This window comes from Schistocerca cancellata, chromosome 2 (assembly GCF_023864275.1).
Source record: "Schistocerca cancellata isolate TAMUIC-IGC-003103 chromosome 2, iqSchCanc2.1, whole genome shotgun sequence".
Lineage (NCBI taxonomy): Eukaryota > Metazoa > Arthropoda > Insecta > Orthoptera > Acrididae > Schistocerca > Schistocerca cancellata.
This window is the reverse complement of record NC_064627.1, coordinates 534579391-534592632: the sequence shown is the minus strand read 5'-3', so window position 1 is coordinate 534592632 and position 13242 is coordinate 534579391. Positions and strand designations below refer to the sequence as shown.

The following is a 13242-nucleotide window of genomic DNA, read 5'->3' as shown; positions in this document are numbered from 1 at the left end:
AACTTGTCCTCTAAATGCTCCACAAAAAACTGGGGCTTGGTCGACATAAACGATTCTCCATCAACCCATGTACACACGAGGTACCGGGGTGAATATTCTCCACTGCCTTGTTTAGCAAGACGTTCCTGCCATGGAGTGGCCAGGGAAGGAAATGATCTTTGATCATATTTCTTTCCATTGAGGTTAGACCTCGATCGCTTAGAGACTGCTGGTGGAGGCCCACCAGCGAGAGATGATGTACCACGCTTCATTGCGGGTCATCCGCCCTGATGCCACCTACTCCGACCAAGGGCCCTCCCCACGGGCGCCACCAGGCCGCAGCAATAGCCACCTGGCAGGATGGCCATTGCCGGGAGTCCCGATGCCCCAGGGAGATGGGCATCTACTCCTTGGCATACGTGGGGAGTTAACGGCGCAGGCACCAGTAGAGCGATCCCTGTGTTGTCAGGGGGCTACAACCAACAGGGTACATGGCGGCCCCACCACAACGGACTGGCTACCGTGCTGGATCTTAGGTGCAAAAAGTCCAAGGTCGTCGTCGCAGTTAAAATCAACACTGCAGATTGCAGTGTGGTAATCACACCCAGGGACGTATCCTCGCCCAAGAGATGGAAAACGAATGGGACACCATTGCAACGACGAAAAATCCGGCTAAAGGTCTCTATGCACGACGGATACAGTGCACCATGTAAGGCGCCCTTCCCCAATTGGCTCGCTCTTCGGAATAATTTAGAAAGATGGAGGTCAAACCCGAGAGGGGACCATCACATAAGGCCGAAACATGTGACTCCTTTTAGTCGCCTCTTACGACAGGCAGGAATACCGCGGGCCTAGTCTAACCCCCGATCCCGCAGGGGGGAGGCGAAGTTAAGAGTATTCGCCTTGAACGCTGGTCAAGCCAACATCGCCTGCTATGTTACAGTGGTATTCGTTCAGTCGAAATGCACGTTAAGCAGAATATTCCATCTCACCTGCAGATCGGTGGATATCGTGTCCTTGTAACATATAGTGGTCAGGTTGGCACCTGTTTTTTGTGCAATGAAAGTGGTCACGTGCGTACCAACTGTCAGCGGAGGGTTTTTGTCTTAAAAAATTCTCTGGAACAGCGTCGTAAGTTAACGGTCGCTGCCCTCGTTGCCGGTGGTTCTGCTCTTGGTGTAGAACAGACCAATGGTGGTAGCGCCCCATCACAGGTTTTGCACACCCCTGACACCGAATTTCCTCCTTTGCGGGCTAAATCTGATGTTGTTCCGTCTGCTCCACCGGTGGGTGTGCCGCTTTTGAATAATTAACGGCGTCGCGCTCAAGATGGAAATAGTACGGATGAGGATCTCCCCGAGATGCCCGAGTCCGAGCGACCTGCATCCTCCGAGCCACAGAGTAGTGTCGATGCTCCCTGCCCTCCTGAGGTAGCGGTTCCGGTGGCGGCTGCTGACGCCCCTCCGGCCTCCGACGCGGCTTCTCCCGAGTCGGATCGTCAGTCGGGCGAGTTGGCGCCGTCTTCCGACCCGACTTCGTTGTCACAACAAGTGGAGCCGCAACAACTTCCTGCTTCGCTGCCCCACACATATGACAGCGGACCTGCTCCGCTTCCTTCCAACTTTGCAGCTTCGGACCTTCCTGCTCACGTTTCGCATCCATGTAGTCCATGTTTGCCGGATGCTAGTGTAGGTGTCGACCAGTCCGTTTCGTCGGAAGGTTCCCCCGCGACCCCGGATCCCGAATGTGGACCGGCGCGGGTGGTGTCGGATACAGAACTTGACCCTCCTACGTCACCGGCGGCTGAAGCCTCCTTGCCCGTCAGCCGACACAAGTTACGCGTTCAGCCGAACGTCAATGCTGTTCGTAAAAAACCGAAGCGTAAGGGATCCGCGGAACGGGGTAGCAGTCCCCCTCTCTCGGATGACTCCGTCTTCCCTGCTATGGACTGTGACGTTGGTGCGTCGGTGTAGGTGATTTCTTCTCTCGATTTTCTCTTCATGGTTCAAGCATACACCTTTCTTACCTTATATGTTAACCGTATTGAGTCCGACGTTCGCATTGCCTATTTGCGGCAGTTTATTTACGACTCCTGTGCGGACGTCGTGTTTTTGCAGGAAGTGTTGTTTTCTGATCTCTCTCTACCTGGTTTTCAAACTGTTTTTAATGTCGCACCGGAATATTCAACAGGAACTGCTCTTTTCTTTCGAGAAGGTATTCCTATTACTGACATTGAATTCCTTGACTCTGGCCGTGGGATTGGTTGTCGTCTTTTTGATCTCCGCCTAATTGTTTTGTGTGCCCCCTCTGGTTCGGGTCACACTGTGGCTCGATCGCGCTTTTATAAGGAAGAGCTTATTTATCTTTTGCGCAAGAGTCCTCGGAGTCTCCTGCTCGGAGGCGATTTCAATTGTGTTTTACGCCCTGAAGACCAGTTCCCCAATTTTAATTTTTGCCGTGCTTTACATGACTTGGTTCGTACGATGCACCTGCGTGATGTTTGGGAACACAAATATCCAACCCTGGTGAAATATACGTTTTTTACCCCTTCCTCATACAGTAGAGTCGACCGATTCTACTTCTCTGATTTTTTATGTGATAAAATTCTTTCTGTCGATGTTATTCCTACTAGTTTTTCTGACCATTGTGCTTTTACTGCAACTGTCAATCTTAGTCACCAACCTGCAAAAATTTATCGTTCCCAGTGGATGTTAAATGTTTCCCACCTTGCCGACAGTGCTATGGATGATGTTATGAGTGCCGCCTGGGAGCGTTGTCTTCGCTCTGTCCCGCGTTACCCCTCCTTGCTGGTTTGGTGGACTGCGTTTGCCAAGCCCAAGATCCGTCAGACTTTGATTTTTTTACTGTGCTGCAAGGGCGCGTGATTTTAAGAACACACATGAATTTTACTACTCTGCCCTGCGTGAACTATATGACGCAGCGGGTACCTCTCCTCTGGGGATCCATGATGTTCGTCGTATTAAAGCCAAGCTCTTGAGCCTCAAACGACGTCAGATGGATGGTCTGCGAGTTAAGTCGAAACCTCACTCTCTTGTTGAAGGTGAACTGACATCCTTGTACCACCTGCTACGGCATCAGACTCGTCGTCGTCGCTCCTTCATCTCTTCTCTTACGGTGGATGATGGACGACAGCTTATTGCACAGGAGGAAATGACTCGTGCTCTTCATCAGTATTACGATAGTCTATACTCTGCCGATGATTTTGGTGAGTCTCGTTCGGATGATGTCCTTGGGGATCTCACTGCGGCGATCTCGCCTGACGCGAACGGCGAATTTCTCCGGGAGTTCCAGGTAGATGATGTTTTCGATTTTATTGCTCGCTCTCCGTCCTGTAAATCGCCGGGCCCAGACTGCCTGCCTAAAGAATTTTATCTCCGTTTTTGGCTTCTTTTGGGTGGCTCTTTTACGCAGATTTTAAATGAGATTGTCAGGGGGATGGATGTGCCTGCCGATTTTAAAGTAGGGAAATTTGTTTTAATTCCGAAGTCCTCTGGTCGTTTATCTGCTGCCAATCTTCGTCCGCTCACATTGCTGAACTTTGATTACAAGACAGCTGCTAGAGCGCTCAATAGCCGCTTGTCTTCTCTGCTTCGGGATGTGATTGGTGCACATCAATGTTGTTTTCATGATAGATCTATTCTGACCCCAGTAGCCGAATATCGGGATGTTGTCTCGGTTGCGGCGGTTACAAACGTACAATGTGCCTTTGCTTTCCTTGATTTTTATAAGGCTTTTGATCACGTCAGTCATGTGTTTTTAGATCGTGTTTTAGGTACAACAGGTTTTAACGCTTCATCACGTGGTGTTCTTGGGATTTGTATCGGGGAATCACTGCCCAGGTGTCTGTCAATGGGCAGCTGACGCCGCCCATTGATATCCGCCGCGGGGTGCCTCAGGGCAGTCCGCTCTATGTTTTTATTCGTATTGTCCCTGGAACCACTGCTTCGGACCATTGCTCTCAAGCTTCAGGGTATGACCCTCTCTGGTGGGAAGCTCACTGTTAAGGCATATGCGGATGATGTCGTTGTTCTCCTCCGTCAACGTGATGATATCCCGTTGTTGAAAGGTGCAGTTGATGCATACTGTCGTGTCTCTGGAGCGCGCCTCAATCATGGTAAATGTAAGTTCCTTGATATTCGAGGATTTCGCGATGCTGATGTCCCTTGAGCCACTTTTGTCGATCGCCATACGTCCTTGGGGATTATCGTTGATCGGTGTCCTCTAAAAATGGCGGCTCTCAATTGGAAATCTGTCACCGAGAAGATACAGGGGGCTCTGATTGTCCATGAGCAGCGCTCTGCTACCATTTTCCAAAAAGTCAGAATTTTAGACACATACGTTCTATGTAAAGCGTATTATGTTGCTCAGCTGTTCCCACTTCCCCTGATGGTGGCGAAAAGGTTGCCAAATTGTCTAGCAGGTTTATCTGGAAGGCCCATCTATTCAAGTTACGTTAGGAGGTTATGACGAAACCGCGTATCTCCGGAGGCTTATGCCTCTCTGACATTACACACAAGGCATCTGCCTTGTACGTCCGCCGTACGACTCTAATTGTTACGCAAGAAGTGACTTCAATTACATCCAGGCTTTTTACTGTTGTGCGTCCAGGGAGCCTTACTCCACCTGTCGACGTCTGTCGCCTCAATCTTAAGTTGAAACACATCCGGGAATTTTATATTGCGGTGAGTTACCTCGGTGACGTCTTCTTGCGACGACCGGTGCCAACGACCAAGGGCTTGATTGCCCGCTGGGAGGGGCTGGCCGATCCCACTCCAATAGAACTGGCGTCCCCATCCGTGTCCTGGAGGAACGTCTGGAAGAATGTTAGTCTGCCGATCCACTCTATGGCTGTGGCGTCCACGCGGTATAGGGTAATTAATAATTTGGTCCCAACCAATGTACGACTGCACCGTCTTGGTCTTTCTGACACGGACAACTGTACTCGGTGTGGTCTCCTGGATACCCTTGAGCATCGATTCACCTGCTGTGGGCACCTTGCTAATTGGCGTTGGCTCAGGAAACAACTGGCTTTTGTCACTATGTCTGCTGAAGCCGCTTATACTATTGACATCATCGTCTGGCACGATTCTTCCTTTTTTCCACGAACGATGCTCAATAACGTCATAAGGTTGATTGGACATTTCGTACATTTTGTCAACAGTTGTCATGAAGAGGATGGACATTTAGCGTTTCGGCAGTACATGCTTACTGCTTACTGGAACCGCATGCGATTGCCAGGCCTCCGTGATGATTTTGCGAATGTGCTTAGCCTGACATTTGAAAGAGAGGGTGTTGGCTAAGGTCACCTGTGTGAGCCATTTTATTTTATACTGTTTCTGTATTTTCCGCCTTTATGTATACTTCTTCTCTACACCAGGACTGAAGTTTTCGTGGACCTTTAAAGCGCACAAGATAAACAAACGTCAGACCAAGAACCGAGACAGTAGGGGAAAGTACGACACCCTTGCACAGGTGCCATTCGGACACAGGACGGTGGGGTCATCGTGGCCAGGCCTTGGGCTTCGACCCCTGCCCACTTTGCTTCCGCAGGCCTGAATCTGACTGTCACCGCTAACTTTCACACGATGAAAAAAATAAACCAAGGGGGGGAAAAAAGATGTATGGTTCCTGCTTCGGGTGCAGGAGGTCCCGGGTTCAAATCCCGGACGAGCCCTGCCATTTTGACCGTGCTGAAGGGTAGGTGGAACTCAGCCCCGGTTGCAGCTCCTCAATGAAGAGTAGACGCCTGTTATAGCACGTGGATATAACAAGAATGCGGCACCAGTAAAAAAAAAGTGGTTAAGGCGTTGGACTGTTAATCCAATGTGCTCTGCACGCGTGGGTTCGAATCCCATCCTCGTCGAAGAATTTTACGTATAGCACGCGTTTGCGGTCACTCCTTCTCCTTGCGAAACGCCACTCACTAGTAACAACGAAGCGTGTACGTGGCAGATAGCGTGTGTATGAAATACGAGACAAAAATGCCTACCAGATGAATGCGCACAACATTCCATAGCGCCTGCCCTTCGAATTAAACATCATTTCGAGATCTATAAACCAATCAAATTTCGGTTCCAGCAAAGAGTATGTTGGTATTTGCGAACGACGAGTTCTTATTTATATTTAAGTGCATACCTGTCGCAGTCATATTAACGTATCGCACCTTTAACAATCCATTTGTATTAGACGACACTGCATGTCGATACAACGCTTATTCCTGCAGTAAATAAGTGGGCCGGTGCTTTTGCCCCGATCGGATATCGACGTGGACGGATGCTGTCATTAAATGATTCGCGAGTGGGAGCTTGGTCGGCTGCACTGCAGCTGGGCATTAGACTTTAACACCGGCCCAGTACGATGTTCGTATGCGTTTTCGAATCGACAAATGTCTTCTTTCCACAAGCACACGCCAAAGACACAGATGTTGCTCTTGCAGACGAGGTGGCCGAGTGGTTAAGGCGTTGGACTGCTAATCCAATGTGCTCTGCACGCGTGGGTTCGAATCCCATCCTCGTCGAAGAATTTTCCAGACGCATTCGTACAGCGTATCCGCGCACATCGCGCGGAGCAGCGGAGCGGTTGCGGCTTTGTTTACGTCGCGGGGCGGCGCTCAGCGAGTGTTTCGAGTTCCACGTGTTGAAGTTTCTTCAACGTGAGTATCATGTCGACAATTACTAGGGCGAACACTGCACAGTTTGTGTTCGATAGAAATGCTTTGCGGCCCACCGCTTTTGAAATCCACGAAATTATATTCGAAGATTTGAAAATCCCGGAAGATCTAGTAGACACTTTTAAGTTGGATTTCGCGCAATATTGGTAATTTTTAAGTTCTTTTCCGGCGATATCTGTGAAAAATTTATTGACAACTTTGGAGGAGTGCGTAAGTTTAGGCATGTCAATGGCACAGTCAGTGATGTGCAGATTGTTCCCTCGGGTAATGGTGTTAGGACGGTTCGGGTCTTTAATGTGTCCCCTGAATGTGGAAATGATTTAATTGCACGTGCTCTCACTCAGTACGGCGTTGTCTTGTCGGTAGTTAACGAATAGTGGTCTAGTGCGTACCGGTACCAGGTCAATAGTGGCGTGCGTAGTGTCCGCTTTGACTTAAAGAAACATATTCCATCTTACGTTATGATTGCGGGCTGTAGGGCTCAAGTGACTTATGTTGGCCAGCCTCCCACGTGCTCCATTTGTGATTCCACTGAGCATTTACGTGTTGATTGTCCCCGTAGATGACCCGCGCAGCTCCCACGTGGTGACGCTGCGGCTACTGGCGGCCACTTTGTGCCACTAATGAGTGAAATGGTTGCGGGCACAGTATCACAACCCCGACCCGCCGACCCCATTCGTGCTGCGGACGTACCAAGTGAGGTGAATGTTATTCTCGACGAACCACAGGATGGAATGGAGGACGCTCCCATTTTGTCCTCGGCTGTGGTAGAATCGGATTCAGTTGCTAAGCAGGTCACAGATGTTTCGGATAATACACCAGCTGCTATTTCGGAAGAGATGGACACCTCCTTACCACCGCCTCCCCCGCCTGAAGAGGTTCCCCTGGCACCGAGGAAAGGGAGTACAAATAAAAATAAAAATAAAGGTATTAGGAGTCAGCAGTCAGATGATTTACCGTGCGCCCCTGTACCAGAGAGTGGCAGTGAGAGTGAAGTTCAGACAACGAGCCCCCCAGCCTCTGATAGTTCTGGGCGCCAGGAGCGTATAAGGGAACAAACAGCACATCTCAAGGTGTTCTTAAATACGGCACGCGAACAGGGTGCGGATGCTGCGAAGCGCAAAAGCGAGCGAAGTAGCGAGCAGCAGCCGCAGCGCACATGCAGGCATTCGGCGACGTCGGCCGCCGGTACAGCCACAACACAGTCGGACGAGGCCACGTCCATAGACAACGCGGGCGGTCGCGCCCAACAGACCGACCGACCAGCGGAGACGCCATGGTGGAAGCAGGAGGAGGACGACCCTGTATCCCATTAGCGGCTTTTAGGCGGCCCTGCTGCTATTTGTGCCCCGTGTACCTGAGATGTTATGTTAAGCTGTTCCTGCACGCTGACAGTAATTTTCAGCACAGTATTGTCCACGAGTTACGTAATGCGTTGCAGTGTTTCTTGACAGTTTTATTGGTGTGCTTAAGACGCTGGATCTGCGTCTTCCGTTTCTCATTTTTCTTGCTAATACTTGAGTGTCTGTGTTTTAAATGGCCGCCGCTCGTCAACATCTAAAGGTCTTCTCAGTTTTATCACTGAATGTAAATCGCATCATAGCTGCGCATAAAATAGCAAGTTTTATAGACTTTTTAACTTTGGGAGGCTATGACGTTGCATTGCTCCAAGAAGTCACTGTTAAGCGCTTCAATAACGTCCCTGGTTACGATGTCATCTGTAACATTAACGTTGAAGGTACTTGTGGCACCGCTGTTCTTTATAAAACTGTCTTGCAACCAACTAACGTTCAATTTTTGCCGAATGGCCGCTTACTTACGTGTACGATCCAGGATGTCACATTTATTAATATATACGCGCCGAGTGGCACTGATCATAAACGTGCTCGTTCTGTTTTTTTTAATCAAGATGTGGTTCCATTCTTTGTGTCGACCCGCAATGTAGTAGTTGGCGGCGATTTTAACTGTGTTACTGCCGCAGCCGATCAATTTCCCACAGCTACCCTGTGCCCGGAACTTTCCCAACTAATTGTGACCAATGACTTGATCGATGTTTGGCGTCATTTTCATCCTGCCACGACGCAATACACACATATTTATGCGAACGGTGCCAGCAGAATTGATCGCATTTATGTGTCGCGTCCGCTTCACACCTATCTTCAGAGGGTTGCGGTACATCCCGTCGCTTTTAGTGATCACTGCGGTGTTGTGTGTGACGTGGAATCGCTAGCAAATAGGCAGGCGCCACCTTCCCGTGTTTGGAAACTCAATACCCGTCATCTCTCTGACGCCGGTTTCCGTTGCGAGATTCAGAACGTGTAGCAGCTTTGTTCTGAAAAACGGGGAAGTTATGCCACGGTCTTACAATAGTGGGTCGACTTAGCCAAACCGCAGTTACGCAGTGTTGCGATGCGGTATGCAAGGGAGGCGTCGTTTTGGGAGAGGCGCACCATTGCCTTTTATCAGCAGTGCCTCCAAGATGCGCTTGATGCGCCCGTGGCGCCAGATCAAAACTTAAGCGCACGTTTGAATCGAATTAAAAGCAAGATACTCCATCATCACCTCCGCAAGGCACAAGATGTTCTGATAAGGAGCCGACCGCAGTGTGAAACCATTGACGAAGTGCCAACGCTTTACCACTTGGCACGCGAGAAACGGTTGGCGCGGAGGAAAGACATTACCACCCTTATCACGGACACTGGTGCTCGTCTCACGGCGAAGCATGAGATCGTTCCCCACGTCACCGACCACTTTAAGAGATTGTTCGGACGGACAGCTGCCGATGATGTCGCACGTTCCTTTCTGTTAGATGAATTGGATACTGTCATCTCCGAATCTGACCGTCAGTCATTGGATGAGATGTTGTCACGGGACGATGTGAAAGACGTGTTGCGTTCGTGTCGTCGAGGGAAGTCTCCAGGTCCAGATGGTCTTCCCATAGAATTTTACCTGGCTTATTGGGATATTTTTGGTGAGACATTGACGATCATGATAAATGAAATTGTTCGTGGTGCTGCTGTCCCTTCGAAGTTCGTTGAAGGGCGTATTGTATTAATTCCGAAGACACCGACGGCATGCCGTGTTGAGGCATTACGCCCTACCACACTTTTAAATGCGGATTATAAACTGGCGGCACGATGCCTCGCAACGAAACTCATTGTGGTCATGGACAAGATCATCAGTCCCTTTCAGTCGTGTGGTGTGAAACGTCGTAGCATTTTTCACGCTGCGGCTTCATACCGAGACGTGGTCGCGTACGCAGCAATTAATGACCTGTCCGCTGAAATTCTCTCCATCGACTTTGCCAATGCATTCGACCGTATCGGGCACGATTATCTTCTGTCCGTCATGACAAAACTGGGGTTCGGCGGCCACTTTCTCGATGCTATTCGGAATCTTTTAACGTCGGCGACGTCAGTAATTGTAATCAATGGTTGGCAGTCGCCGCCCATTCCTACTGCAAGATCCGTCAGACAGGGCTGTCCTTTATCAATGCTCCTATTTGTCATTGCGCTCGACCCGTTTTTGCGCGCAGTCGGTCGAATCATTGAGGGTGTGCAGGTCTGTCAAGTCTCTCTCAAATGTACTGCCTATGCTGACGATGTGGGGTTTTTCATGGGGCGGGCACATGACTTGGACAGAGTTCGCGATGTTCTGATTTTGTACGAACGTGCCTCTGGCGCCGTTCTGAATACGCGGAAAACTATATTGGTACCACTGGGTCGGCGGGGACTGTCTGCTGAACAGGACTGGTTCCGTGTTGTGCGCACCCACAAAATTTTAGGACTCGACATTGTAGCGTGCCCACAAAAAATGCAAGTTTTAAACTGGAGGCGAATTCTTGGCACTGTGAAAGCCCTATGTCGCAGCCACTCGGGTAGCCGACTCAACTTACATCAGCGTGTGGCTGTCATTAACACATTCATCTTATCGAATGCGTGGTACATCGCCCAACTGCTTAGTGTTCCGAAGCCGATCGGGAGGGCGATTTCGCAGGCAGTCTACTGGCTGCTGTGGCGGCATGAAATTTTTAAAGTCAAGGCTTCGACCTGTGTCATCGACAGGCAGCTGGGCGGCCTCGGTTTCACCGACGTTCCACGCAAGTGCGGCGCGCTGCTTGTCCACCGGACAGCCACCCTGCAGTCCGACGACCCGGCAGGAACCACCGCGGCACTCCTGGAGCTCTACCGCCCACACTCTGAAGCGGCGCCCGTCTCTCTCGCGGCCATCCCGCACAAGATGTCCTACATACGGGAGTACTTTTTAACGAGGAGCTACGCTCTATCAACGGCCATCGACAGACACAGGACCGCCCGCGGACTCTACGTTGCCCTGACTGGACAACCGCCGCTTCATAAACTGGTGCTCCGGAATCCCACAGTGGAATGGGTGAAGGTGTGGGCAAACATCAACAACCCAGTGTTGCCGTCGGACGTGAGTACACTCTGGTTTAAGATCGTCAACGACACCCTAGCGACGAACCAGCGGCTTGCCGACATTCATCTCCTTCCCTCTGCCAACTGTGGAAGATGTGGTGATGGGGACACACGGGAACATCGTTTTGAGTGTGCATCAGTGTCGACGGTATGGCGGCTGTGCCAACGAATGGTCGCCCACATTAATAGAACGCCTCCTCACCTTGTGACTGTTCGTCGTGTGATAGTGCCTAACTTCAAAGCTTTCCCGCGGACGAAAAATAACGCCACTGTCTGGATCTTAGGGCATACGATTTATGCCCTTATCGATATGGCCACCACTGATACTGTGATTTACCTGGATTGTCTGTGGGCCCAGTATATGACACTGAAGGATTGCGTTCAATTTCGCGAACTGTTTGCGAGTTTTTTGAAGGCGGCCTTGGATTACGGCTATGAAGTGGAACTGCGGCAACCACCTTGAACTGAGATTTACTGAGCTAACGCGTTCCACTTTTTATTTCTTTTTCTTATTTTTATTTGTTTTATTTGTGTTATGGTTGGTAAATTGTGCCACAAACTCAGTACGGGTCGTTCTGGTTTCATCTCCAAAAGTGGAGTGTCCTTTTAATTTTAAGGAATTCTATTTTGTTCACAAGACTTCATGGGTATTTTAGACGATACAGCCTGTTTGTGTGGAACATTCATAGTTGCAGGAGTGTTACTCCAGACTCTTAATTTCTGTTCCAGGACTGTCGCGATTTCATTTTATTACTTTTCGGTGATTTTATTTCTTTCGTGTGATGCATACATCGACATAAACTCTCATGTTGTGCTGTTGTGCAGCGTTGGCACCTGTTTTTTAACAACTTCCTGCTACATCGGAGTCACTGACGTTCGTCAAGAGGAAGAAGATTTTCCTTTTATGCGGAATATGATTTTAGTTGAAATACGAGCAGAAGAGTTGCACCAGCGGAAGCAAAAAGACCGTCCAAGAATTCCGCGATACAATTAATTTTCGTTCTTCGTTTTTCTGAGGAAGAAGACACCATACCATCTGAGAAGAAGATGATTTCGTTTTAAGTTATTCCTCTGTTCCACGAAGTTCGACAGTCCAGCAAATATAGCGTTGAAACTCGCCGAAGAAGGCATATTATGGTGAGAGCAAGGAGGGCTATAAGGGGAGTTGGGAGGCCCTAAAAAAAAAAAAAAAAAAAAAAGAGTGGTTAAGGCGTTGGACTGCTAATCCAATGTGCTCTGCACGCGTGAGTTCGAATCCCATCCTCGTCGAAGAACTTTACTTATAGCACGCGTTTGCGGTCACTCCTTCTCCTTGCGAAACGCCACTCAGTAGTAACAACGAAGCGTGTACGTGGCAGATAGCGTGTGTATGAAATACGAGACAAAAATGCCTACCAGATGAAAGCGCACAACATTCCATAGCGTCTGCCCTTCGAATTAAACATCATTTCGAGATCTATAAACCAATCAAATTTCGGCTCCAGCAAAGAGTATGTTGGTATTTGCGAACGACGAATTCTTATTTATATTTAAGTGCATACCTGTCGCAGTCATTCTAACGTATCGAGCGTATAATAATCCATCTGTAGCAGTTTGTTTTGCGTCAGGCCGCCATATACAGAACCGATTTGGCAGGGCCTACTGGAGAGACTTGACTTTGCAGACATCCGTCGCTAGTGGCCGCCCAAACACCAAGCTCCATCCAAACAGCAGGACAATCTTGGGCTAGGACGAACGTCAAAACCTTGCAAGCAATATCAGTGTAGCGTATCGAGCTGTACGTTTCGTTGCAGCAAGTCGTGGAAAAGAATGCCCAGCACATTTCTCATTTGCATTAGACGACACTGCATGTCGATACAATACTTATTCCTGCAGTAAATAAGTGGGCCGGTGATTTTGCCCCGATCGGATATCGACGTGGACGGATGCTGTCATTGAATGATTCGCGAGTGGGAGCTTGGTCGGCTGCACTGCAGCTGGGTATTAGACGTTAACACCGGCGCAGTACGATGTTCGTATGCGTTTTCGGATCGACAAAAGTCTTCTTTCCACAAACACACGCCAAAGACACAGATGTAGTTCCAGCAGACGAGGTGGCCGAGTGGATGCGGCGAGCGGACGAGCCCGTCGCGAGCT

General features: G+C 49.5%; 1 protein-coding gene and 1 non-coding gene across 2 annotated transcripts; both read left to right on the top strand.

Annotated features, from left to right (window-relative positions):
* Positions 1 to 1340: 1340 nt before the first annotated feature.
* On the top strand, positions 1341 to 1952 carry LOC126155977 (uncharacterized). Its single transcript, XM_049916269.1, has one exon. The coding sequence runs from the start codon at positions 1341 to 1343 to the stop codon at positions 1950 to 1952; it is 612 nt and encodes a 203-aa protein (XP_049772226.1).
* A 4483-nt stretch (positions 1953 to 6435) lies between these two features.
* On the top strand, positions 6436 to 6517 carry Trnas-gcu (transfer RNA serine (anticodon GCU)). Its single transcript has one exon. It is a non-coding gene; the product is annotated as a tRNA-Ser (tRNA).
* Positions 6518 to 13242: the final 6725 nt, after the last annotated feature.